Here is a 23,945-nt window from a genome sequence, read left to right as displayed (position 1 = left end):
ACGGCTGCTCATTCCCTTTTGAAGGTGTCAGGGGATGTTCAGCCCTATTCAATGTGCCATGTGACCCGTTCCGCAGCAGATGAACTTAGACGCGCTCTTTGATCACCGCTACAACAGTGACCATGATCACAGTAATGAGCTCGATGAAAACGAAACGTCTTTCCTCAGCGACGATCATCGCACTACGCGTCGATTTATCTGCACTCTCAAGAACATGGGACTGTGATATCAACGGGCATTGTGAATCCATGGGCAGTCGGCGATACGGACGTAACTGGGGTGCTGAGTCGATGAAGGGTGGATCGGTTGACGATCTTTCGGATTTGCGCATCTTGACCCTACATTTCATCTTTTGCTTCTCGTTGGAAAAGAGCTCCTCCTGCACCTGGTGGCTGACGCCGCCACACACCAGGCAATAATGAATGATCTATACCCTCTCTTGACGACCTGCATTCCAGAGATCACGCCTGAGATCGCGACGTGGGCCATGGATCTGTCGTCGATAAAAACATGTCGTTCTTTTTAGAAGAAGAAAGCCTGCACGAACATCCTCAATAAATCTCTGACCATGGACGATGATATGACTATCTCGCTGCCACCGTAATATTTGACTGGTTTCCGCATCTTCCACTTTACCCGTCGACCGAACCTACCTGTGCCGTTGAAGATATATTTATTCACACACATCTCGACGCGTTACTCTCCAACGTCTTTGCTACTGATCCCATTTTCAAGCAGGAATGGTCGAACGGAGCATTGGGATCCTCAAGAGGAGTTGTCGATCTTATCAAGCCGGATTGGATGGCGTTCGTCCGTCCATGGTTCACACGATCCGACCTCGTTGTGTGCGAGGTGAAGCCAGAGGGAAAGCATAACTCGGGGCCGTCTCTGCCACGGTCAAATTGGGCATTGAAATGCAGGCGATGTTCAACGCACTAATTGCTGAAGGCCTGGACGATCCATGTGTTTATGGAATATTGGTGAAAGGATATACCATGGAAATTTATGTCATGGGTTTTTCCCGTTTATCGCAATTTGTTGCTCGTGTCCTAGGAAATAGTCAATGTGGTTGTCTTTTGATCTGTCCTTTTTATGACCACCCCCGTCATTCCTCATTCCCCGACACCGAACATGCTATTTACAAATTATCATTTTCCTATAACCCTTCCTCCGTTCCTTCCTATTGATCGTTGCCTGTCTTTTGCAAGATCTTGGTCGGCTCACTGGAAGTTTATTTTCGATGCGGTGCCTTTCCACTATGAAAACATCTGCTGCGCTATACATCTTTTGGTCGCTTGAGAACATTCTCTGAATATGTGTATATAATTTAGTTTTCTACCCCGCTTCATCGCTGATCTTGGGCGAGCCGCTCACCAGATGTTTGTTTCAAATAAAAATTTGGACCGCTGGTCCCCTACTAAAAAAAAAAAAAAAGGAACAGTCTTCTCCCTGGCACAAAAAGAAAATGAATCATGGGATCTGCACCTCCCTCTTGCTGTATTAGGTAGGTCATTACATTGTCGTTTGATACTCACTCTCCTTTATGCAGCTGCAATCTCAAACCTTCTAAATGCTTACAAAAGGGGAACGGACTGACCGCTTTGTTGTTTTGGCGCGCAAAGGAGAAAAAGGAAAAAAAATCCAGGGATCATGTGAGTCTGGAGGATAATTGTTCCAATGAAGAAGATCCCTGACTTGAACAATGAATTCTATTATGCGAATCGATGAATGAGAATAATATTTTTGCGCAGACAGTCGTCACTCGATTAAGGAATACTCATTTAAGAATCACTTTTTGGAATTCCCAAATTTGTTATTCATTGTCTGGTGCATATGAGTTATTAACTCGATTTAAAAATAATTCGACTTAGGAATCATTTTTCATGGCTCCCGGGCTGATTTTTAAATCGAGTGGCGACTGGATATATTTATTAATCTTTGTTTATGCGAGAATGGAAATGGATCAGCATTGAGAGAACAAAAGTACAATGGCCGGACTTTGATCGTCCTTGGTGCGCTGAGGATACTGTATTGCGTAGAAGATGAAGATTTACAGTACTCTTGTTGTGATTCTACATTGCCTGGCTTTACTTTTCAAAGAGGCTATAAGCATATAACATTGGACCATATTAAACATATAGGAGACAAGAAGATGTATTTTTATTCTTTTCAAGTGATCCGTTAATGAACCAGCATTGGATGATGAAAGCATTATAGAGAGATAAAAAGGTATAAAAAGAAATAGTTTTGATGGTTTCTATGACTACTTGGGGCAGAAAGTGACCTTGTAACCAGAAGCTTGACACATGAACATACTGGTGGCATCGTCATAGGCAAAACTGTAAGCATGAGGACAGGCAGACTTGAAGATCTTGGAATAGGAAGAAGGAGCGCAAATGCCTTCACCAAATTCACCCAAGCAACAGTGTTCATCACCGCCAAATTGGCTACAGGCGCTCTTGCAGCCGAGCACCTTACCGTCCTTGATAATCTGAAGTTCCTTAGGGCAGTCAGGAACACCCATACAACTGGGACTGCCACATCGATAGAAATCGCCTTCAGCCGGGTTGCGAGGTTGGATAGGATCGATCTTCAGAGGCAAGTTGTAACCGTCGACAAGAGAAATGTCGTAAAAGTCTTTGCCTTCGCCATCCTTGAACAAGAATTCGGCCAAAGATGCAGGAGACCCGATACCGGCATAAGTGCAGTCGTCATCACAGACCTCACGACCCCAGATACGGCCTTTCCAGTGCGGTTTCAAAGTAAAGGTATGCGAACTGTGAGGCGCTACGTTGGCAGAGGTACCATACCAATGGCCATTCTCTGATTCGCCAGCAATGATCGAATGGTCGCAGTCGTTCTGCACAACAATATAAGGCACACCATTGGACATGGGTGCCGAGGCAACCAAACCAGTGGTCGCAGCAAGAGTCAGGGCAACGTTGGTAATAATATTGGACAATCGCATTGTCAAGTATAGATAAGAAATAAAGTAAGAAAAGATTAGCTTCACCGGTAAAAGATCGTCGTCCCTTTTATAGATGTATTTGCCATGTCTCAGATCCATCTATGTCTTGAAGCCCTTGATTAATCGTGTTACAAAGTTTAAACCAATAAGCATGTGTCCTGTCAAAAGAAAGATGAATCTGAGACAAGGGTTTCCCCACCATTGGATCGGTCTAACATCAAAGAAAGACCGGACCCCGGGACGAGCTTCTTTTTCGCCCTATCGAAAAGAAGTATGGATCTGATGATCTGCAATGGAAAAAAGCGGGACAAGTGGGTCTTATTTCTTTTTTCTTGGCATACTTCAAAAAGAAAGAAAAATCACCTATGAAACCGTAACCAATCCAGGGCCACCCATATACAGAATATACACCGCTCACGCTTTCCGCTCAATCGTTCCAAGACCTGAGACAGAGCTCTATTCATGGGCATCTTTAGCAATAACATGATATTATTGAAAACATCACAACATGTTACTCTTATTCTTGATCCGTTTTGTTTAAAAAAAAGGTCTCTTTTTTTTCATATGCATGAGCGATATTTTGAATCTTAAAGAAATAGGAGCAATAATATGAATTTAAAGAGACACCCGAAATCTTTACGTTAATGACATTGATACCATGGATGATTAAATGATTTGGATTATGGTCTTTGGGTTTTGAGCTTTGTTATGTTGGGACAATCACCTGGAATTCCTGAAATGATTCTTGCAATTTTTTTTTCTTTTGAACGCAAATGAGGGTGGCTGAGCTCGAAATTTCGAGAGGGATAAACGACGTCACGCCCAAAATCTGGCTGGAGCGGCCAGGATGAAAAAACAAAAAAGAAAGGCAGCCCAAACTTGGCTCTTTAAACTAGACTCGTAAGTGCATATTTATCATTCATCATTGAAAACGTATTGGACTTACTGTTTGGGTTTTTCTTGTATTTTACTTCTATTACTTTGTATCGCCTTGCCATTGACGTTGCATCGACTAATCACCATTACACACACTTCGACCTATTGTGACGACATTCGTGTACCTACTCCATTCACTGTCTGACTTATTGTTGACCCGTCATACCTTCCAACAGCAATGCCCGTTAAAGAATTCAACACCCCCTACCCTGTCATCGATACCGATCCTCACTTTGGTCGCGTCGTTCGCTACTTTAGAACTTCCGATTACGCCACATGGGCCGGTCTGACTGCCGCTGGTCCCGCCATTTTGCTCGGCATGGGTAGGCTATTTGTTTAATGGTTTCTGTCAATAATCGGCGAAAACTGATCCCAATGGCTTGTAGAAAAAATGAATCCTGTTGCTGGCGGTCGTCATTTGCGTATTCCTCTTCGAATTGCCACTGCTGTCACCGCTTTTGGTGGTTTCTTGTATGCCTATCAACGAAGCAGCTGTAAGTATCATCAAAACCACGGAAAAAAATAATTCACAAGTGTAAGCAGTTGAAGAACAAAAAAGCTAATTAGTGTGTGTTGCATAATGATAGTCCGTTTCTACGGTTGGGAAGAAAATGCCGCAGAAGTTGAGAAGGATAAGGCTGAGATGAGCCAACGCCTCAAGGAGGGCAAATCTTTATACGGCGACAGCTTGATGCCTGAACACACTTTGAACGACTCGGCCAGAAACTCTCGATTCGCGCAATTGAAGTTTGGTAAGCTTAATGCACACGTCGCGTTTGTCACAGAGTTTATGGCTAAATACATTTTCCTATTTTCGCAGCTGCCATTCCTTGGTTCAACTTTGCCAACCATAACAACCATGGTGTTGATACCTCCAAATACTCAGAGTCGTCTTAAACGCGAAACACTGCATAATAAAACTGGTAAAAAATTATACAATTTTGTGACATAGAAACAAACTGGTTTTTTTTATTGCCCGTCCGTGCTTCAACAAACTGGCCAAATGGTTTTGATTGAGTGTGAGATGAATAAAAGGGTCGGCAAACAGATAGGTGGTACCGTGACAAGTAAAGCGGGGAGCTTTGCCGATTCGTGTTGTTTGAGTAAGATCATGGAAACGAATGATTATCGCGAGATCTGCGCTTTCAGATTTTAATTCATCATGTTTTGATGCCCATTGTCGCAGAGCCAAGAAATTTCTGGAATATCTATTGTCCCTTTCGTCATTTGTGATGTATGAAAAAACTTTGAAGGAGTGGTTTTTCATTAGTTCATAATTGATATGTTTTATCCTCTTACAATAATGGATTATCATAATACATATCCAATAGGAACCTTTTTTTTTTTTTTTTTTTTTTTCTTGGCAACAAAGGATTGACACGGAAAAATGTCAAAGTGAGTTTTTGAGATCGGTCGATCAAAATAAGAAGACCTACATTCAAGATCTGTGGGAGCATCTAAGTAAAGGTATCTGAGTTTAACAGGGCTTTTTTTTTGGACTCGCTGCCTTGGTTTTCTTTCATTTTCCGCGGTTCCTTTTTTTTTTTTTTTGCCTTCAATGACCTCCGTCGAGCAGATTCCTGTTGGCGATTTGCACTGCCAACGCGATACTTACTGTCGCGAATTTACCACCCGATGCGTTGACTGTTCTGAAAAGCCGAATAAAAAGGGGCTGTACGAAGTCAAGCTTCATGATACCAGTAAGGGTTTTCCCGAGCAATGACCCAAGGTGGCCTACCTTTCTTCTTTTAATAATTTCGCCCATAGTCTTATTCCCAGAGGGAGGCGGTCAACCTTCCGATACGGGTTTCATCGATGATGTTCCCGTTGTCGATGTTCAACGCAGACAGCTGCAACATGTTCACTTCACTAAACAACCGATTCAGGTCAGCAAGGAAGTCACTGTCAAACTTGACTGGCAACGCCGCTGGTATGTTAGCCTTAAACTCGGTCTATACAAACCCGTCTAATAACATTTTCGATGCAGGGATCATGTACAGCAACACAGTGGTCAGCATTTATTAAGTGCAGTGCTGGAACAAGAACCATACAACTTGGAAACTGTGGGCTGGTATGCATCGAGCCGGGGGGTTGCTGCGCCATTGATGGTTAAGATACTGATTTTTGATCTGCAACAGGAACCTCGGTGAAAAGCGTAGCTATGTGGAATTGGGAACCGCCAAGGGTGGCCAGAAACCACCGAGCCAGGAAATTCTCGATCAAGTCGAGCGCAGGGTGAACGATCTTATTTTGCAAGAAATTCCAGTCATTCGTCACGTTCAAGTGAACGCCGATGATGGCGAGCGTCCCGACAGTTTGCCAGCCGATTACATCGGGGGTGGATTGATTCGAACTATTGAAATTCAAGACTTTGACAAAAATCCATGCTGTGGCACCCATGTTCGCCACCTTGGTCACTTGCAGTGTCTGAAGATCCTGAACACGGAAAAGGTGCGAGGTGGAAACACTCGGGTGTTCTTCCTATTCGGTCAGCGCGTATTAGACACATTGAATGCAAATTACAAAGTTGAGCGTCAGTTGACGAGTTTGTTGTCCTGTCCTCTAGAATCTTTTGTCGATAGTGTCACCAAGATTCAGCAGCAGAGCCGACAACACATGAAACAAGCCAAACGTCTTTTGGCGGATTTGGCCGAACATACCGTAACTGAACTGGAAACGACACTGGCTACTCAACCGTTTGCGGTGAGTTACCGTGATGATGCCGATATGGAGTATGTGTCGATGATTGCCACTTTGTTGAAAAACAAAAAGACGTTGGACGGTCAGGACAAAGTGGTGATTCTCGCTGCGGGCGAAAAACAGGTTGGCGGTCCCATCATTGTGGTGGGTGGCAACGACGATGTGGTGCAAAAGGCGAGTAAGACCGTCACCCAGACGATCGAAGGTGTTAAGGGCGGTGGCAAAGGTCGTTGGCAAGGCAAAGCCAAGTCCTGGCAAGGCATCGAGAAATTGGAAGAAGCATTGAATGCTTTATTTATTTAGACCCAAACAATAGATCAATAATAAAAGAAATCGGATACTGTTCTTCACTCGGGGCACTCTTTATTGTGATTGTGCAATGTTTCTCCGAATTGAAGGCGTTTGCAAACATGAGTTGTTTCCTGTTGCGTCGAATGGTCAAGTTATTTTGCACAAAGGACAACAAAACCAAGGACCAAATTTTATTGGATGATTTTGCGACTCAGTTCGTGGTGGCACATGTAGCAGCAAACCGCAGGTGTGTGTGTGTGTGTTAGAGAGCGTGTGTGACGGGCGACCAACTTTGCCCGCTTCTACTCCTCCCTTCCCTCATGTCAAATAAGCATCTCTGTCATCTATTTTTGCCTTCGCTTGGGCCTCTAACAAACGCACAACGCAAGTATATTGCCAATGTCGTGCAACGGTCCCTAGATACAGAGCTGGTTATTGCGGTGCAGTGTCCCATGATTCAATCCACCACCAACATTGACTCCATTTGGCACGCCTTGCAATCTACACTGGGCAGCATCTACGTCGCGCAGCTAAAAGCATCATTTTCGGCCGACCGCCCGCTGTTCAACGCTAATGTTGTTTTTGAAGATGTATGCGGATATCCTCTCAGTATCGGTTCCTTCACCACCGCTTATGTAATCTCAACAGGTGAATCTTGTTACAAAGTGAATTCTTCATCCTGACACAACGATACTAACAAAGTTGGACTGTTCAGATAAACCGCATGTAGATGCCTGGAACGAGGAACGGGTCCGCGCTGGGCTTGCCGAATTGTCCATTGTATCCCTAGACTTAGAAGCCTCTGCCACAACAGATACCCATCATCATCCACCTCAGGATGAACCGCACCCTCCGAAGAATTTTCATCATGTTGCAGCCGGAGGCACTTTTGATCACATTCACGCCGGCCATAAGATTTTGCTAACCATGACCGCATTATTAGCTGATAAGCGTGTTGTTATCGGCGTCACAGGTAAAAGTTTATATCTTGAAACCTTTTTGAGTCAAGTTTTTATTTTTTAATTGAATGAGTCGATGCATAGATGATTCCATGTTGAAAAGCAAAAAATACCGAGAGCTTATTGCGCCAATTGATGAACGAATTAAAGCCGTTCATCAGTATCTTCAAAGTGTGCGCAGTAACCTGGTGTATGATGTGCGTTGAACCGACGATGATGGGATTGCATGAATAATGGGCTCACGCAATTTTTGATTCGTTAGGTGGTACCAATTTCTGATCCGTTTGGTCCTACCGTAACCGATGCGTCCATCGATGGCTTGGTCTGCTCGCAAGAAACAATCAAAGGCGGTCATGCGGGTAAGCACGAATGTACCTTATTATAAATCCTAGGCATTAAGTATTCACACATTTATCGACAGTGAACGAAGAAAGGCAGAAAAAGGAGTTCCAACCGCTTGATCTTCGTGTGATCGATGTTATATCGTCTGATAATGCGGCCGTAGAAGGTGATGACATGAATGTCTTGAAAATCAGCTCTACATGGATTCGGCAATATGTGTCCGAGCACCAAAATCGATAGACACACTTGAGTCTAGCTTTCCATCGAGTAATTTAATATTATACTTGTCCCTCTATCCAATATACAATAGATCCTATCAGTCGACCACGAAAACAGTATTCATGAGAAATGTCGACATTGTGAGTTTTTCTCACCCTTATTTGCCTGGTTTTTTTTTTCAGTTACAAAGGATACTTGGTTTGTCCATGATCCGACGTACCAAAAAGCCGTGAGTTTTTGGCAAGCTGCTTCCCTTTCTTGATCCAAGCATGCTTCAAGAAAGCGGGCTTTTTACACCAGGGCGATGCAGAATTCTTCTGACGGTGACTTTGGACACTTTGATAAGAACACATTGGGCAATTTTCTTGCAGATGGCTCGTCCTCTTCTTATTTCCCTAAGAACGTTTCTTTTCCAAGCCAACATCACTGCCTCAGCTTGTTGATCCATCGTTCAACAGTACCTATGGGCCACCGCAGCTTCATCTCTAATGCCAGCGTTACTGAAACCCGCTTCAAGTACTGCCTCAGCACATATTTGATCGTCTTTAGGATATATAGGTCGTAATATGAAAATAAAACCATGTCAAGCGTACATAGCAGTTACTGTGTTGAATTTTAATTGGACGGCCATCTTTTGGTCAGAGTGCATTTCAAGGAGGCTCTCCCACTTGTACTCAAAAATCCTTCACTCTCATATGCGCAATATATATCAGCACATGCAATATTGGATCGGTGCACAGTTATTGACGACAAGGTAAGCGACTAGGATGAAGATGTCATCGCAGAAATTGCTCTAGAATAATTACTTTTTTTTTTGCAGATGAATGATATGAGTGGTAAAAAAAAAACGGCATTCATGGAGTGTGGACAACCGATTAATCTTCATCGGCGGTCTCTGCATGATGTTTACCGCGAAAATCACGTTTACAAAGAGGACATTTATAATTAAGAGCGAGCCATTCTTGCACACAATCTTTGTGAAAATGATGCCCGCACCTGTATTGATTGAGACTTGAGTAAGAGACCTGGAATTGCCTTACACTTGCCAAAATGCAGATCAGCTTACCATAATTTACACACGAGATGGCCGTTTTCATACTCCGACAAACAGATTGAACAAACAGCATCATCAGCCGGTATACCCGTTAGTTCCTCGAAGGATTGCTGTCGTTGCGATTCCTGGTCATTCTTGAACTGGTGTCGTTGCAAAAATCGGTGCATCAACCCCGTCTTTTTTTTCGTCATGGTCTCTGCCACAGCTGGATCCGGAGGCGTATCGGAGGATGCAGCGGACTTGTAGCGATAAACAGGCACTTTATCGATCTCGTCTTTGGTAGCTCCCACCATTCCCGTGGCGACATCAATATGCATCGCACGCATGGCCACTACAGATTGGAACAACAATGACGCATACAATTTATCAGAATCCATGGTTTCACGACGTTTGTTCATTCGTCCTGTGAATATGACTTACCGAGAACGCAAGGCAAGCAGAAAATCACAGCGGCGCAAAGAAGAAGAGGGATGAAGATGAGCAGATAGCTCATGGATGTCCAAACAAGAGTCGTATAGAATAACATTGGAGCATCACGTGGACAAGTTTCGGACGTAAACAGAAAGTAGTTTCCAATGATAAACCACAGTATCGCGAACAGATCCAAAAACGATTTACCGCTATAAATTCCTTCATTCAGCAAATGATAAGCTAACATGGGTTCAAACATTGAGAGAGCGTTACCGAGGGGCCCATCCAGTTAATGAAAGATTTTGCTGAGGTGGGTTGGAAGGTGATGCAGGTGTGGAGGTGGGTAAAGTATCGGAGGCGGCTGAGGCGTTGGAGGACAAGTTACGATCTTGTACCGATACATTGGTTGAACCTTGTGACCAGGTGAGTGGATTTTCTGTGGAAGGGGAAGAAGATGAGGACGAAGGAGCTGGATCTGGACGTCGTCGTCGTGAAGGGCGAAGCTGCTGGTAGAATAAGAAGGGGAAAGCGACTACGAGTCGTACAGCGTAAACGATCAAATACAGACTGAGCGGTTTGTCGCATTGTTCATGTTGCCCTACGATCAACACAACTACCGTTGTTACAAGCTACCAAACATCCATTATAAAAAAAGGTGAACTCCTTTCGCCAACCCAAATACATATTTGTATAAATTGTATATCAAAAGGAATATACACTCTATACACCCGTTTTTTCCTTCTTTTGTTTTTTTTATGCGAAACTTTACTTGGATAAAAACAAGCGAACTGGAGATGATAAGAAGAACTTTGCTACTACGAGATATCCGTTGCCAAGAGTCTCTTAGGAAACGAAGCCAGTTGGACCGTACCGTTCGCGACGACGGCGGAGCTACGTTATGTCGACTGGTTGGACGTTCCGTCATAACAGGTAATGGCGTCGACATTGCATTTCCTTGATCATAATCGTTCATGTCATGGACATGCAAAGACATGAAGGTGGAAAAAAAAAGAGCTAAAGAAAGGTCAAAGTAAAAAAGGAAACAAACATATAAAAAAAAATAACTTCAAAATGAGCCAACCCAATCCCAAAAAAAAATAATGATCCCATATCATTGCCTAAAACGGCAAAACGTAGTTTTTTCTTTCCACACGATATCCGCTTTGATTTAACCCTTATTATCGGTGATAATGATTTCTCCTCTCCTTGAGATGGCGACCATGAATGTCGTGAAACAATGGGGAAAGAGGCCATCGTTCAGTTCGCTTACAACGATCTCCGCTTTAGGAAATCTCCGCGTTCTTGCCTTTTGGGTCACTATCAGATGAGCCGTGAGTTCCAGTCATTTTCTGGTTATCTTGACACAACAGACAGGAAAAGTCCAGTGGCCAAAATGATTTGACACGGAAGCAATGAAACAATGATATCAGAAACAGGAAAACAGGTCAGCGGATTGGACAGTGACATGCATCTCAAGAAAAGTTTATGCATGACCATGCCACCAAAAAAAAAAAAACCAAGATTTCTGCAACACACTGTCGGGTGCGAATGACACTCAAGCAAAAGATGATGATAATCTGGGGGTTTTCCTATGTTTATTATTTAAATTGATTGTATTTACATAAATTCAAAGGCGGTCCAGGCCAGGACGCCGGTGATGGCGATATCAACAAGTTGGGCAATCACATAAAGGCTGCATAGTTTACCCAGACTCCGAATATTGCGCTTCATCTCATTAAGATGAAGTCCCAGGCCGATGCTCACAAAAGAAAGCGTCGAAAACCATTCAGACACGTAGAAGCAGAAATTGTTCACATCGATTCTCTTCTGAGCATCGCTGGCAATGACGGTATTGAACAGTACGGCTGTGATGAGAAAGCCTAGAACAAACTTGGGGAAGCGTTTCCACAGTAGTTCTAAAGCCGTTTCTCGCCGTGCCGAGGATGGCTGGCGTGACCGAGATTTGCGACTGTGATCGATGTCTGTCATTGGGACGTCGGTGCTGCCTGTTTCTGCGTCTTCAACATGGCCTGCATGTCGTAGTAATTCTTCTTCCTTTTTGTAAGCGGCTTGAAGTTCATATCGTGACCATGCCCAGGCCATGGCCACGGACAACGGTCCTATGAGTACATTCTGCATCATCTTTACCACAGCCGAAGTATTGACGGCGTCTTTATCGCCGTAGATACTCGCCGAGGCAATCACTGCTCCGGTGGAATCCACACAGCCTCCGAACCAGGCTCCGCTGACCGTGGCGGACAAACCCAATCGTTTGGCCACGTACGGTAGCGCGATAATACTTGGAATGGTGAATATGGAGATGATCGCAATAGGCATTTCCGTTTTATGGGGTACGCCCATACTGGCACCCAATGCGATGGCAGCGGAAGAGCCGCAAATAAATGTGGCACCGGACATGATGATGGCGGTTTGTCTGTCAATGCGTAAGAAGCGCCAGCCAAACAGAGCGACAATCATAAACAGGGAAGGGGTATCAATCCAGCTAATAAACAAAGCTCGCGGAGCCAGCGGTCGCAGTACGTGGATGTCAATGCATAACAAGACAAGACTCGTGGCAATATAAAATTCGGTCTGCTGCGCGACTTTTAAGAACGACGGCATGGGTGCATTTTGGTTTCTCAGCGAAATAAGGTTGCGAAGCGTGCATCCAAAAATAATGGCCCAAATGGAATCCCCAATGCTTGCCTTGTGAAGTGTCACTTAACCAAATGAAAAAAGAAATAGCATGAATTGTCCCTGTTTTTCTTGACAAAAGCACGGTAAAAAAATTCTTACCATTTGCTGCCAATATTTTGCTGACCAAAGCGACGAAGAAGAGGATGGCATAGCCGAGGGGAAAGATTCGCCAGGCTGGGGTACGTACGGCGGCCAAGGCCAGCCATAGCAACAGTCCCACAGCAAAGAAAAGAACGATAATGCCATAGTTGCCTGGTGTGGCAAAAGTTGAAAAAGGATTGACTTTCCAAGGCAGAAATTCTGGTTGTGGTACGCCGTGACTAACCGCGGTGGTAATGCAACCAAAGAACAAGAGACCGATCCAGCAAGGCCACCATTCATCCGTGTTCCACCACATCAACCAGGCTCTATAGTTTGGCGTCGTGGGCGACTCGGATGATGCTAGTGATGGTGTGTCTCGAGACTTTCGAGGGGGTGAAGTGTAGGCTTCTATTGCCGTGGTATCGTTGTCCATGATGTTGTGAACCGAGACAAATGGACAGCAACGGTGTCAATATATAAAAAAAGATGGCGAAAAAAGATTGATGCAAGATAGCCAACTCGTGATTGGCTTCTGACGCCAAATGAGTAACGGCGGAAGTCGGGGTTAAAAAAGAGGGCACTTCCTCATCTTCTTTGTGAGTTGCGTTTGAAGGAAACAAAAGGGAAAAGAGCTGTCACAGGTCCTCCTTTTAGTTGTTGAAAAGAAAAATACATACAAAGAGGAGAACGTCGTCCTATATAAATAAATGGGTTTAATAATGAAGTGTCTGGTGAAAAGTGATTTCAAGCTACCCAAATGGCAGCGACGACTAAAGGGAAGGGAGTTATTGCCCGAAACTGTTCCTCATACACGAAGACATCTTCTCGATTGTCCAACGATTTATGATAAAGATGCCATGCCTCTTCTCTCATCGCGTTGTGCCATATTATTTATAGACTGCGGTACCATGGCATGAAACAATCGTATAAAAGAGGTGTCAGGTACGTTGGAAGATCGATCGGGTTATGTCTGTCTAACTATGCAGGTGTGGTTTCCTGTCATAGACTGAAACTATCTGTCGCCTTGACACACAGATGCAGGAATGTAGACATAGCGACACGTAGGAAGTTCACGCAAAGAGTGGGTCACCACAATAATAACTCGGCATCAGAAAAAAAGGGTCGATTCTTTATCCCGAATTCGGATAATGTAGAAATCAAAGAGAAATGACCCTCATTACGGTAATGACTCGTACAGGTGTGGTTTCCTGTTGTTATTTTGACTGTTTATAGTATGCGATGCAGTACGATAAAGTTCTTAATAGTCGACATGGTTGAAAACTTTGCAACATAGAGTTACTGTCGCATAAGGAAATTCATAAATGATGCTTTTTTAAAAAATCGGAATTTTTTATCCAAGGGGACTGTGCAAGATGGAGTGTGGGGAATTTCTGCATTCAAAAGGAAAACCCAAAGAGCCTATTTTTTCAGTCACAACTTGGACGATGAGGCACCCAAAAACTTGACCAAAAAAAAAAAAATTGCTTACTTTGACCTCTTTACAACCGACAAAGAACTGGTTTTCGTTTGCTCTTTTTTCCCTTTTTTTCTTTTTTCTTACTGGTACTTCTTCCACCGACCTTTTTTTTTCTTTTTTTACCTCTTTTTATTCTCCGTTCCCTGTGTGTGTGTGTGTGTGTGTGTGTGTGCGTGTGTGCGAAAAAAAATAACTTGTTACAAGAATGGACTTAGTACACAAGCCGTCTCAAGACGACATTGGCCGTACTGATCCATGCGTGGATACTGCTGATCCGACATCAACCCTACACAGTCCAGCAAGTACCAATATACCGAAATCAAGAGAAGATCTTGTTCGTGAGGATTCTGTTGACCAGGTACAAATGAACAAAGGTGAAAAGAAGACGGTGCAATATGATCAACATTTTGATGACTTTGGTTTTAGGAACCGTCCAAGGAAACCAGTAGCGAATCGAAAGTGATGGAAGGAAAATCACCTCTGAACAAACCTAAATCGATGGGCCACCGCCGACAAGCATCCATCGGTCTAGGGATTATTACCAACCTCGGTTCGACCAATAAACGATCAGAGACCGATGCACCATTATCACCTCTAACAAAGAATGATGCCTTTTTCCACGCGTCTACCATCCCTACCCCACGACCACCCTCGCTCTTGTCACGCAGTCAATCCAGAACAAAGAAAGACCGTCCTGAAAGAGAGGAAGACACTCGGCAAACCTATGCCAGTCGTATACGAAACTTGACCCTGCTTGGTAAAACCACCGCGGATGGACCTGCTCCTTCACCGATTCCCAATTATCTGAATGCGACCGCTCGTTCTCCTACCATGACCAACCCAGTTGAACCATCCTCATACGACGAAATATCCTCCACGGCTGTGGGTCGTCACACGCGCTCCTATACAGACGATGAGATTATGCCACTACCCAGTCCCTGTCCTGCTGGGGCGTCCACGTCCACTCATTCCATTTCCACACCTTACTACATTTTTCCAAAAGGGAACACCACCGCTTCATTGTCCTCCCCTCCTTTCCCAGTGACGCCGGATGAACATGAACCTTCACCGACTCCTTCCAGTAGTATACCCATCCTTGCTATTTCACCCTCATTTTATCCTCACAAAACGAACAAAATTCCGTCTCTTTCCGAAGTTCCGATGTTGGGGGATGAGGATGACCCAACATATGATCATCGGAAACACGCCTTCGATATACCGATGGTACGGGAACACAATTTCCGGTCCTCCTCCCCACTTCGTTACAATGAAGAAGATCTGATTGGCAAACAAATTGGCTCCTTTCACATTCAACGACTACTGGGCGTAGGCGCTTTTTCCAAAGTGTATCTTGCCGAACACATCCAAGAAGGCGGCAAGTACGCTATCAAAACCATCCACAAAGGTCGCATTCTACGTCACCCACGCGTTCAATCCAGTATCGAACGAGAAATTGGTGTATTAAAGGTATATACACCCTCACTCTCCTTTTTTTTTTTTTTTTTGATGGGACCATGTAAAAAGGGAGGGGCAAAAAAAAAAAAAAGAAACGGCTTGTATGACAATTTTCTTCAGTGATATTGACCACCCGCGTATCTTGCTTTTTTTTCTTTTAACTGCCATTGACCTCTTTTTTTTTCTGTCCGGTCCGAATTACTTTTTATCCATCGTTCGTTCGATCGATATTTCTTCCTCGGATAATCGACGTTGCATCAGTTCATTGATCATCCCAACATTGTTCGGCTCGAAGCGACGATGGAGACAGAACATATGTTGTGTATTGTATTGGAGTATGCAAAAGGGGGCGAATTGTTCGATTTCGTCCAAAACATGCATCATGATTTGCACAAGACCCATCGCAAAGTGGATGAAACATTGGTGAAGCGCATATTTCTGCAACTGGTGAAAGTGGTACAATGGATGCATCGTCACAACATTGTTCATCGGGACCTGAAACTTGAAAGTGGGTAAACCACCTTTGTTTACCACAGAAAAAAATGTGTAAAATTCACCGCTCTTCTTGTGTAGATATTCTTATTCACATGGAAAATGACCAACCACATCTCAAAGTGACCGATTTTGGATTGGCGCGGGTAGTCGATCCGGCATCGCCCATGTTACAAACGCGATGCGGTAGTGAAGAATATGCCGCACCGGAAATTGTGCAAAATCTGGGGTACGATGGCCGTTTAACGGATACATGGGCGTTGGGGATTATACTGTATGCTTTGCTGGTTGGGTATTTACCTTTTCGGTATAATCCCAATCGAGGCGAGCGCGTGTCGCAGTTGTTTTATCGCATTGTGAGAGCGGACGTGAAATGGCCATCTGAGTGGACCAAGAATCCTTCCTTGGCGCCAAGCGAACAAGCTAGACATGTTGTCGAGCAATTACTTATACCGAAGCCCCAAAAGCGACTTCGCATTGACGACATCGAAGCTCAGCCTTGGTGTAGTCAATCTTAAATAACCATGTCATGACTTCTTATTCTTCATTCTTTTTCTAGTAATGGCAATTTACCAAAAAATACTCATAGTTAACAGCTTATCTTCTTTTGTACATTTTTGTTTTTTTCTGTCCAGTAATAAAACTAAGGCCTATACGTGCCCCCGAGATTGCCTCTTGGTCGGCATCGAATCATAAAATGCATCAGTTCCATCCACCACGCATGAAAATCGGGAAATCGGAAGTCTAACCCAGTTTCATCGCTTTTTAATTAGGCGAACGTCTTGGCCAAGAATAACCGTTGGCCACAGATCTTTTTTTTTCTTCTTCTTAGCGTGTTGCAGCCATTCAAAATGGATGTGCAATTTTTATGGAAATGACCAAGGACAGTTTGTTGGTTAGAACGGAATGTGGCCTATGGATTTTGTTGTTGACTCCCTATGTTATGAGTGACAGAAAGTTTAGCAGAAAGCTTTGCAGATCTTGATGCTTTTCGTAGCCTTGCTTATAATTTCATTACACAACCTACTTATAACCACTGCTCGATTTTGGCACCATTTCGGAAAGCATGAAAAAGGGATGCCGAAATCAAAGTTGGTTTGGCAAACAACATATCACAATAGTGATAATTGAAAATTCTGGGAAGGGTTTTTAAAATCGAGCGGCAACATTTGCTTTGTTAAGATCCATTTGGATCAAACGCACAAACGGCAGCATTTTGTTCGATCACACGCGGCCCAACCTGTTATCGTGCAGAGAAGCGGAGAAGGGGAATTCAATTTTCAAGTGGAGATGGCACCGGTCCTGCAGATCAAATTAGTTTATGCGAAAATATCGCAGATCGAGTTGAGAAACCAAGCTACAGGTGCTGTCACTGTGCTGATACGTGTGTCAATTGCTTAAATATCTACGGTATAAGAGCTTCATTGACATAATTCAGAATATTTCTTTTTGCGGACATTGTTCCCATGTGCTCACATCGGCCTTCATCAGTTGCGCTTTCTTTGTTCTGTCGCCATTGCAACATGGTTTACTGAGACTGACACCCTGGACTCGTGGAGTAATACGTGAGCGTTTATTTTCATACCAATATTAAATACATGGTTTCAAAATACAAAACTGATACAAAGGGGCAGGGCAAAGGTAGGGAAACTTTCTATCTTACAACAAGATAAAAGAGAGTGCGCAAAGTCTGAAGCACGTCGCGTCAGCAATCAACCTTAGATTATAATGCACGTTGTAAAGTAATTGTAGTGGACATTTGTTGCTGATGGCAGCATGAATGAGGTGGCGCAGTCCTTCTTTGCATCGCTTACGCGAAAGAAAAGAAAAGGCGGCGGAGTATGCGAGTTTTGTTGCGGGAATTGAGCCAATGAGGTGTTTTCGCAGTCCAAACAGGGTCACAATCGAAGCTTATCGAGCCAATGAGGTGTCTTCGCAGCCAAAAACAGGGTCACAATCGAAGCTCCGCAATTTTTTGACAAAGATATAAAAGAAGGGCGTTTTTACCCATCGTTTGAATTTTTTTTTCTTTAAATCGTCTCGTTCGGAACGATCAGACATAGTCTGGTTGCGAAGACGTCTGGTTTTTGACCGTATTCAGATCTGAGGCTTGGAAAATCGCAAAACCATCCTCGAGGCAGCTGCCAATGAAGGGGTTGTTTTCGTTTCGCGGCTCCGGCTGCTTTTCTTTTTAATTGCCCAAAAAACGTAAATGAAAAAATAAAAATAAAAAGGCTTTGCCTTTACTATTCTTTTCTCAACCTTTTATTGGTTGAATAAATATAAAATGTAGGCTGCTGTCCTGTGGACGACTATACCACTCCATATAAAAAATAAATGAAAAACGCTTTGGTTCCTTCAGATTATGGTCATTTTCACTTTTGATGCCCAAGCGATTTCAAAAATGGTCTGTTACGTCAAAAAGTTGAGCCTGCCAAACAAAAATAGGCGACCACAAAGATACATGAAGACAAAATCACTAGCTTAGCTTAGAAGACATAGAATATGATCGTTAATCGGTCCCTCTGTTCAATAAAGAGTTCCAAAGATCCCTCTTCGTTTTCGGAGTCATGGTCCACGTTCATTTCGTTCTGGTTTTCAGCGTTGCTGGATGAGGTATCCGGCTCGCTGAAAAAATTAGTGGCGTTGGTGGGGACAGTCGACTTGGCGGGATTACGGCGTTCATCAAAATACTTCGTTACTCTGGCGGGATCAAGACGGAGTGAGGAAGTAGTGTTTCCGAAAAAGGCGGCAATGCTATTGCCGAGCATAGGAGGAAGGCGAGTGCAACCCAAAAACTGCCATATTCATATGTTCTGCCTGTCGCAGCTCGCATCCGCTTGTTTCAATTAACGTCAAAGTAGCCTATAGCTTTTAGTTCCACTGAGGGAGGCCACTCGTGGCATCAAAATCGTCAAGATTGTGAACCTGCAAAGGCGACGAGCAATGAGGTACTGTGTCAGCGACCTGAGATCAATAAAGCTACCTGGGTGTTTATTTTTATAGGTGTGTTTTGCTAAAACTGTAAAATGCATAAAGATAAGGAAGTAGGAGGAGGGAGTTCAGGCTCAGGAAGGGAAAGTGATGTCCCTTTTAGGAGCTTCGATCAGCCATGACTTGTTCCAAACTTTGCAACATGGCGGTGGGTACTTCCAGCATGGAGGCCACATAGGACACGTCGCGTTGCAATTCGTGATGAGATTCGCGATAGCACAGGGCGAACACGGCGACAAACGCGGCAGGAGTCACAGTGAAAGCATGGCTTACTACTCTTCGCGGTTGGAAAGAACCCTTTAGAACTTGCAACTGAGCCTAAAATTGATGAGCCTTAATGATCGTTTATATTTCCCGTTCTGCCAGACGTTTATGATAAATACCTCAGTAAATAAGGTATAACGCCAATCCTTCCGAAATGAACGTGAACCTTATTCTCCGTTTTTTATTTAAAAAACATATGAATGTGGATGATGAAAGTCCCGCTGCCATTCTGAGATGCGCTGCGCAATGTACCGGATAAGCGAATTCCTAGACAGAGGCAGCCATTTTGCTTGCAGCTTTTTGTTGCCTTCCTCACCTCACAATAAACTTGACATCCTCCACAGTATACGACCATACAGCGACCAAAGGATCACGAGCAGCAGTAGCATAGCAAGCTTGACAACGTGTGTTATTGTTCTGGAAAAAAGCGGTGATTAAATGCATGGGCTTTTCAGGATGCACGGCCGCTTTCTGTCCTGCTGAAGGTTTCTTTGGAGAGGGTTGGCGAGGAGATAGTTGGTGATCCGGCGACATTAACATCAACACACCACTCGTCAAAGGCATCCAGTATCGTGAGCATGGTCGGGAGTCGTGTGATCAATGCAGGCAGTTCTTTGAGGCTGCGCGGGATACTTAGATCGCCTATTTTCAGCATGGTATATATAGTGGGGGCAGGCTGCAGAAGGATGTAGAAATGGACAGAGAAGCCGATGACCTGTATCGCCAAGATCCTGTGCGAGCGTTGTGTTTCGGTAGCATTTCTGCAAAAGATTCCTATACGATACAGATCCATACAGATGTAATAAATGTTGTATCGTTGATCGGCTGCCTTTGCTTCCCCGTATCCATGGTTCGAAACGGGCTGGAGGCCACAATATCGCTTGATGGCGAAGTCTGGTCGACCTTGGTGAAGGTCACTATCTTGAAGGGCTTTCATTGTGGTACAGCTCGTTCACCGATAGGTAATACCGCTGTCGGGATCATCGAAAAGGCCGTGCAAGAGGGGATCTGCAAAGTTTGTGGACGTTTCGATTTCATGCAAATCTTCCGTCCAAAGGACTGATGGGAGATTTTCTGCCTATTTGGCAACGTAAAATTAGTAAATGCAACAACCGAAAAAATGTTGGTGGGTATGCTCGGTTCAAAGATTATATTGTTATTATGGAGACGACGATGTCGATATTTACCGTTATGGCGTACTCCGGAAACAGTGGCCAGAGAAAACTAAAAAGCCCCAGGAGACCAAAAGGGACAAAAAGGAAAAAAAGAAAGGGAAGCAAACGCTAATAAACAGTTAGCTGTCTGGAAGTTCCACTCAGCAGCTGCGCTCAAAGTCGTGGCAGTGTGAGGGAGCGAACCAGAAGCAGTGTCACTATCATTCACGAGGAGAAGGGGAATGTTCATGCCAGTAGGCAACAGGATCGTCAGGTTTTGTGTAATCCCCATCGGGATTACACAAGGTTTCAATATGCCAAAGGAGTGTGATGAGGTCTGACCAGAAAGAAGGACAAGGAGCGGTCACCGAAGTTGGTAGGGAGGATAGAGCGGCATCAATAGGATGGGAGGTGGGTGAGTAAGAGGGAAGTGACTCCCATAGTTGAGGGGGGATCGCGTGACAGAAACAAGGTGGCGACGAGAAGTATGGTCTTGCATACAATTGCAAGGGCGTGGTTTACCAGGTAGCCAGCCCATACGCCAGCGTATTAGGTGGGTATGCTCGGGCCAGCCACCAACTCACCCAGCATATATTCAGATAGCCAAATGGTTATGCTGGCCAAAATCACCACCAGCGAATTCAGCATTGCCAAATGGTCATGCTGACCAATCACCATTGTCGGGTAGGCATGAGAATTGCAGGGGTATGCTGAATTTTCTGGATGCTGATTGGTCAGCATACCCATTTGGCTATGTTGAATATGATGGGTGGTGATTGGCCAGCATACCCATTTGGCTATGCTGAAATATTGCTGGGTGGTGATTGGCCAGCATAGCCAAATGGGTATGCTGGAATTGATGGGTGGTGATTGGCCAGCCTACCCATTTGGCTATGCTGAATTCGCTGGTGGTGATTTTGGCCAGCATAACCATTTGGCTATGCTGAATATGCTGGATGAGTTGGTGGCTGGCCCGAGCATACCCACCAACATTTTTTCGGTTGTTGCATTTACTAATTTTACGTTGCCTAATAGGCAGAAAATCTCCCATCAGTCCTTTGGACGGAAGATTTGCATGAAATCGAAACGTCCACAAACTTTGCAGATCCCCTCTTGCACGGCCTTTTCGATGATCCCGACAGCGGTATTACCTATCGGTGAACGAGCTGTACCACAATGAAAGCCCTTCAAGATAGTGACCTTCACCAAGGTCGACCAGACTTCGCCATCAAGCGATATTGTGGCCTCCAGCCCGTTTCGAACCATGGATACGGGGAAGCAAAGGCAGCCGATCAACGATACAACATTTATTACATCTGTATGGATCTGTATCGTATAGGAATCTTTTGCAGAAATGCTACCGAAACACAACGCTCGCACAGGATCTTGGCGATACAGGTCATCGGCTTCTCTGTCCATTTCTACATCCTTCTGCAGCCTGCCCCCACTATATATACCATGCTGAAAATAGGCGATCTAAGTATCCCGCGCAGCCTCAAAGAACTGCCTGCATTGATCACACGACTCCCGACCATGCTCACGATACTGGATGCCTTTGACGAGTGGTGTGTTGATGTTAATGTCGCCGGATCACCAACTATCTCCTCGCCAACCCTCTCCAAAGAAACCTTCAGCAGGACAGAAAGCGGCCGTGCATCCTGAAAAGCCCATGCATTTAATCACCGCTTTTTTCCAGAACAATAACACACGTTGTCAAGCTTGCTATGCTACTGCTGCTCGTGATCCTTTGGTCGCTGTATGGTCGTATACTGTGGAGGATGTCAAGTTTATTGTGAGGTGAGGAAGGCAACAAAAAGCTGCAAGCAAAATGGCTGCCTCTGTCTAGGAATTCGCTTATCCGGTACATTGCGCAGCGCATCTCAGAATGGCAGCGGGACTTTCATCATCCACATTCATATGTTTTTTAAATAAAAAACGGAGAATAAGGTTCACGTTCATTTCGGAAGGATTGGCGTTATACCTTATTTACTGAGGTATTTATCATAAACGTCTGGCAGAACGGGAAATATAAACGATCATTAAGGCTCATCAATTTTAGGCTCAGTTGCAAGTTCTAAAGGGTTCTTTCCAACCGCGAAGAGTAGTAAGCCATGCTTTCACTGTGACTCCTGCCGCGTTTGTCGCCGTGTTCGCCCTGTGCTATCGCGAATCTCATCACGAATTGCAACGCGACGTGTCCTATGTGGCCTCCATGCTGGAAGTACCCACCGCCATGTTGCAAAGTTTGGAACAAGTCATGGCTGATCGAAGCTCCTAAAAGGGACATCACTTTCCCTTCCTGAGCCTGAACTCCCTCCTCCTACTTCCTTATCTTTATGCATTTTACAGTTTTAGCAAAACACACCTATAAAAATAAACACCCAGGTAGCTTTATTGATCTCAGGTCGCTGACACAGTACCTCATTGCTCGTCGCCTTTGCAGGTTCACAATCTTGACGATTTTGATGCCACGAGTGGCCTCCCTCAGTGGAACTAAAAGCTATAGGCTACTTTGACGTTAATTGAAACAAGCGGATGCGAGCTGCGACAGGCAGAACATATGAATATGGCAGTTTTTGGGTTGCACTCGCCTTCCTCCTATGCTCGGCAATAGCATTGCCGCCTTTTTCGGAAACACTACTTCCTCACTCCGTCTTGATCCCGCCAGAGTAACGAAGTATTTTGATGAACGCCGTAATCCCGCCAAGTCGACTGTCCCCACCAACGCCACTAATTTTTTCAGCGAGCCGGATACCTCATCCAGCAACGCTGAAAACCAGAACGAAATGAACGTGGACCATGACTCCGAAAACGAAGAGGGATCTTTGGAACTCTTTATTGAACAGAGGGACCGATTAACGATCATATTCTATGTCTTCTAAGCTAAGCTAGTGATTTTGTCTTCATGTATCTTTGTGGTCGCCTATTTTTGTTTGGCAGGCTCAACTTTTTGACGTAACAGACCATTTTTGAAATCGCTTGGGCATCAAAAGTGAAAATGACCATAATCTGAAGGAACCAAAGCGTTTTTCATTTATTTTTTATATGGAGTGGTATAGTCGTCCACAGGACAGCAGCCTACATTTTATATTTATTCAACCAATAAAAGGTTGAGAAAAGAATAGTAAAGGCAAAGCCTTTTTATTTTTATTTTTTCATTTACGTTTTTTGGGCAATTAAAAAGAAAAGCAGCCGGAGCCGCGAAACGAAAACAACCCCTTCATTGGCAGCTGCCTCGAGGATGGTTTTGCGATTTTCCAAGCCTCAGATCTGAATACGGTCAAAAACCAGACGTCTTCGCAACCAGACTATGTCTGATCGTTCCGAACGAGACGATTTAAAGAAAAAAAAATTCAAACGATGGGTAAAAACGCCCTTCTTTTATATCTTTGTCAAAAAATTGCGGAGCTTCGATTGTGACCCTGTTTTTGGCTGCGAAGACACCTCATTG

The 23,945-nt window shown here is 44.2% G+C and overlaps 11 protein-coding genes across 11 annotated transcripts; 7 read left to right on the top strand and 4 right to left on the bottom strand.

Moving 5' to 3' along the window:
• Nucleotides 1-660: 660 nt before the first annotated feature.
• Nucleotides 661-1,429, top strand: BYT42DRAFT_622841 (uncharacterized protein; the record flags this gene model as incomplete). Its single annotated transcript, XM_051572383.1, has 1 exon — nt 661-1,429. A coding segment is annotated over one exon (279 nt), but the record flags the coding sequence as incomplete, so codon positions are not given.
• An 843-nt stretch (nt 1,430-2,272) lies between these two features.
• On the bottom strand, nt 2,273-2,905 carry BYT42DRAFT_483941 (thaumatin; the record flags this gene model as incomplete). The annotated part of the gene is made up of 1 exon (XM_051563725.1): nt 2,273-2,905. A coding segment is annotated over one exon (633 nt), but the record flags the coding sequence as incomplete, so codon positions are not given.
• Nucleotides 2,906-3,863: 958 nt separating this feature from the next.
• BYT42DRAFT_581123 (NADH-ubiquinone oxidoreductase complex I, 21 kDa subunit-domain-containing protein) lies at nt 3,864-5,023 on the top strand. The gene is made up of 4 exons (XM_051569589.1): nt 3,864-4,227; nt 4,291-4,398; nt 4,492-4,656; nt 4,725-5,023. The coding sequence occupies exons 1-4, from the start codon at nt 4,083-4,085 to the stop codon at nt 4,799-4,801; spliced, it is 495 nt and encodes a 164-aa protein (XP_051420691.1). The 5' UTR covers nt 3,864-4,082; the 3' UTR covers nt 4,802-5,023.
• Nucleotides 5,024-5,440: 417 nt separating this feature from the next.
• BYT42DRAFT_581122 (Threonyl/alanyl tRNA synthetase) lies at nt 5,441-7,019 on the top strand. Its single transcript, XM_051569588.1, has 4 exons — nt 5,441-5,604; nt 5,672-5,834; nt 5,892-5,975; nt 6,043-7,019. The coding sequence occupies exons 1-4, from the start codon at nt 5,463-5,465 to the stop codon at nt 6,905-6,907; spliced, it is 1,254 nt and encodes a 417-aa protein (XP_051420690.1). The 5' UTR covers nt 5,441-5,462; the 3' UTR covers nt 6,908-7,019.
• Nucleotides 7,020-7,166: 147 nt separating this feature from the next.
• Nucleotides 7,167-8,574, top strand: BYT42DRAFT_581121 (uncharacterized protein). Its single transcript, XM_051569587.1, has 5 exons — nt 7,167-7,543; nt 7,611-7,868; nt 7,939-8,051; nt 8,117-8,213; nt 8,276-8,574. Exons 1-5 carry the CDS (start codon nt 7,216-7,218, stop codon nt 8,434-8,436), a joined length of 957 nt encoding a protein of 318 aa, XP_051420689.1. The 5' UTR covers nt 7,167-7,215; the 3' UTR covers nt 8,437-8,574.
• Nucleotides 8,575-9,477: 903 nt separating this feature from the next.
• Nucleotides 9,478-10,127, bottom strand: BYT42DRAFT_501308 (uncharacterized protein; the record flags this gene model as incomplete). Its single annotated transcript, XM_051564760.1, has 2 exons — nt 9,478-9,800; nt 9,890-10,127. The coding sequence occupies 2 exons, from the start codon at nt 10,125-10,127 to the stop codon at nt 9,478-9,480; spliced, it is 561 nt and encodes a 186-aa protein (XP_051420688.1).
• Nucleotides 10,128-11,450: 1,323 nt separating this feature from the next.
• BYT42DRAFT_581113 (uncharacterized protein) lies at nt 11,451-13,235 on the bottom strand. Its single transcript, XM_051569586.1, has 2 exons — nt 12,677-13,235; nt 11,451-12,600 (listed from the first exon to the last, which is right to left on the bottom strand). Exons 1-2 carry the CDS (start codon nt 13,089-13,091, stop codon nt 11,498-11,500), a joined length of 1,518 nt encoding a protein of 505 aa, XP_051420687.1. The 5' UTR covers nt 13,092-13,235; the 3' UTR covers nt 11,451-11,497.
• An 866-nt stretch (nt 13,236-14,101) lies between these two features.
• BYT42DRAFT_581110 (kinase-like domain-containing protein) lies at nt 14,102-16,778 on the top strand. Its single transcript, XM_051569585.1, has 4 exons — nt 14,102-14,493; nt 14,562-15,602; nt 15,852-16,098; nt 16,164-16,778. The coding sequence occupies exons 1-4, from the start codon at nt 14,341-14,343 to the stop codon at nt 16,598-16,600; spliced, it is 1,878 nt and encodes a 625-aa protein (XP_051420686.1). The 5' UTR covers nt 14,102-14,340; the 3' UTR covers nt 16,601-16,778.
• A 2,832-nt stretch (nt 16,779-19,610) lies between these two features.
• Nucleotides 19,611-20,423, bottom strand: BYT42DRAFT_77491 (uncharacterized protein). The gene has a single exon (XM_051572827.1). It carries the CDS (start codon nt 20,275-20,277, stop codon nt 19,792-19,794), a length of 486 nt encoding a protein of 161 aa, XP_051420685.1. The 5' UTR covers nt 20,278-20,423; the 3' UTR covers nt 19,611-19,791.
• Nucleotides 20,424-21,293: 870 nt separating this feature from the next.
• On the top strand, nt 21,294-21,655 carry BYT42DRAFT_616752 (uncharacterized protein; the record flags this gene model as incomplete). Its single annotated transcript, XM_051572109.1, has 2 exons — nt 21,294-21,458; nt 21,530-21,655. The coding sequence occupies 2 exons, from the start codon at nt 21,294-21,296 to the stop codon at nt 21,653-21,655; spliced, it is 291 nt and encodes a 96-aa protein (XP_051420684.1).
• BYT42DRAFT_77407 (uncharacterized protein) lies at nt 21,464-22,337 on the top strand. Its single transcript, XM_051572826.1, has one exon. The coding sequence runs from the start codon at nt 21,671-21,673 to the stop codon at nt 22,154-22,156; it is 486 nt and encodes a 161-aa protein (XP_051420683.1). The 5' UTR covers nt 21,464-21,670; the 3' UTR covers nt 22,157-22,337.
• Nucleotides 22,338-23,945: the final 1,608 nt, after the last annotated feature.

Source organism: Radiomyces spectabilis, assembly GCF_025331425.1.
Source record: "Radiomyces spectabilis strain NRRL 2753 chromosome Unknown BYT42scaffold_11, whole genome shotgun sequence".
Taxonomy (NCBI): domain Eukaryota; kingdom Fungi; phylum Mucoromycota; class Mucoromycetes; order Mucorales; family Radiomycetaceae; genus Radiomyces; species Radiomyces spectabilis.
The sequence above is the reverse complement of the archived record's forward strand: the minus strand, read 5'-3'. Positions and strand labels throughout refer to the sequence as shown.

Bases quoted from the DNA above. Each gene is read 5' to 3' on its own strand.
- BYT42DRAFT_77407 (XM_051572826.1), top strand. From the start codon at position 21,671: ATGAAAGCCCTTCAAGATAGTGACCTTCACCAAGGTCGACCAGACTTC.
- BYT42DRAFT_581122 (XM_051569588.1), top strand. From the start codon at position 5,463: ATGACCTCCGTCGAGCAGATTCCTGTTGGCGATTTGCACTGCCAACGC. The intron at 5,605-5,671 runs GTAAGGGTTTTC...TTTCGCCCATAG, and splicing joins AGTCAAGCTTCATGATACCA to TCTTATTCCCAGAGGGAGGC. The intron at 5,835-5,891 runs GTATGTTAGCCT...TTTTCGATGCAG, and splicing joins CTTGACTGGCAACGCCGCTG to GGATCATGTACAGCAACACA.
- BYT42DRAFT_581123 (XM_051569589.1), top strand. From the start codon at position 4,083: ATGCCCGTTAAAGAATTCAACACCCCCTACCCTGTCATCGATACCGAT. The intron at 4,228-4,290 runs GTAGGCTATTTG...AATGGCTTGTAG, and splicing joins CGCCATTTTGCTCGGCATGG to AAAAAATGAATCCTGTTGCT. The intron at 4,399-4,491 runs GTAAGTATCATC...GCATAATGATAG, and splicing joins TGCCTATCAACGAAGCAGCT to TCCGTTTCTACGGTTGGGAA.
- BYT42DRAFT_581113 (XM_051569586.1), bottom strand. From the start codon at position 13,091: ATGGACAACGATACCACGGCAATAGAAGCCTACACTTCACCCCCTCGA. The intron at 12,601-12,676 runs GTAAGAATTTTT...CATTTGGTTAAG, and splicing joins CAAAATATTGGCAGCAAATG to TGACACTTCACAAGGCAAGC.
- BYT42DRAFT_77491 (XM_051572827.1), bottom strand. From the start codon at position 20,277: ATGAAAGCCCTTCAAGATAGTGACCTTCACCAAGGTCGACCAGACTTC.
- BYT42DRAFT_581121 (XM_051569587.1), top strand. From the start codon at position 7,216: ATGTCAAATAAGCATCTCTGTCATCTATTTTTGCCTTCGCTTGGGCCT. The intron at 7,544-7,610 runs GTGAATCTTGTT...TGGACTGTTCAG, and splicing joins CGCTTATGTAATCTCAACAG to ATAAACCGCATGTAGATGCC. The intron at 7,869-7,938 runs GTAAAAGTTTAT...GTCGATGCATAG, and splicing joins TGTTGTTATCGGCGTCACAG to ATGATTCCATGTTGAAAAGC.
- BYT42DRAFT_581110 (XM_051569585.1), top strand. From the start codon at position 14,341: ATGGACTTAGTACACAAGCCGTCTCAAGACGACATTGGCCGTACTGAT. The intron at 14,494-14,561 runs GTACAAATGAAC...CTTTGGTTTTAG, and splicing joins GTGAGGATTCTGTTGACCAG to GAACCGTCCAAGGAAACCAG. The intron at 15,603-15,851 runs GTATATACACCC...ACGTTGCATCAG, and splicing joins GAGAAATTGGTGTATTAAAG to TTCATTGATCATCCCAACAT.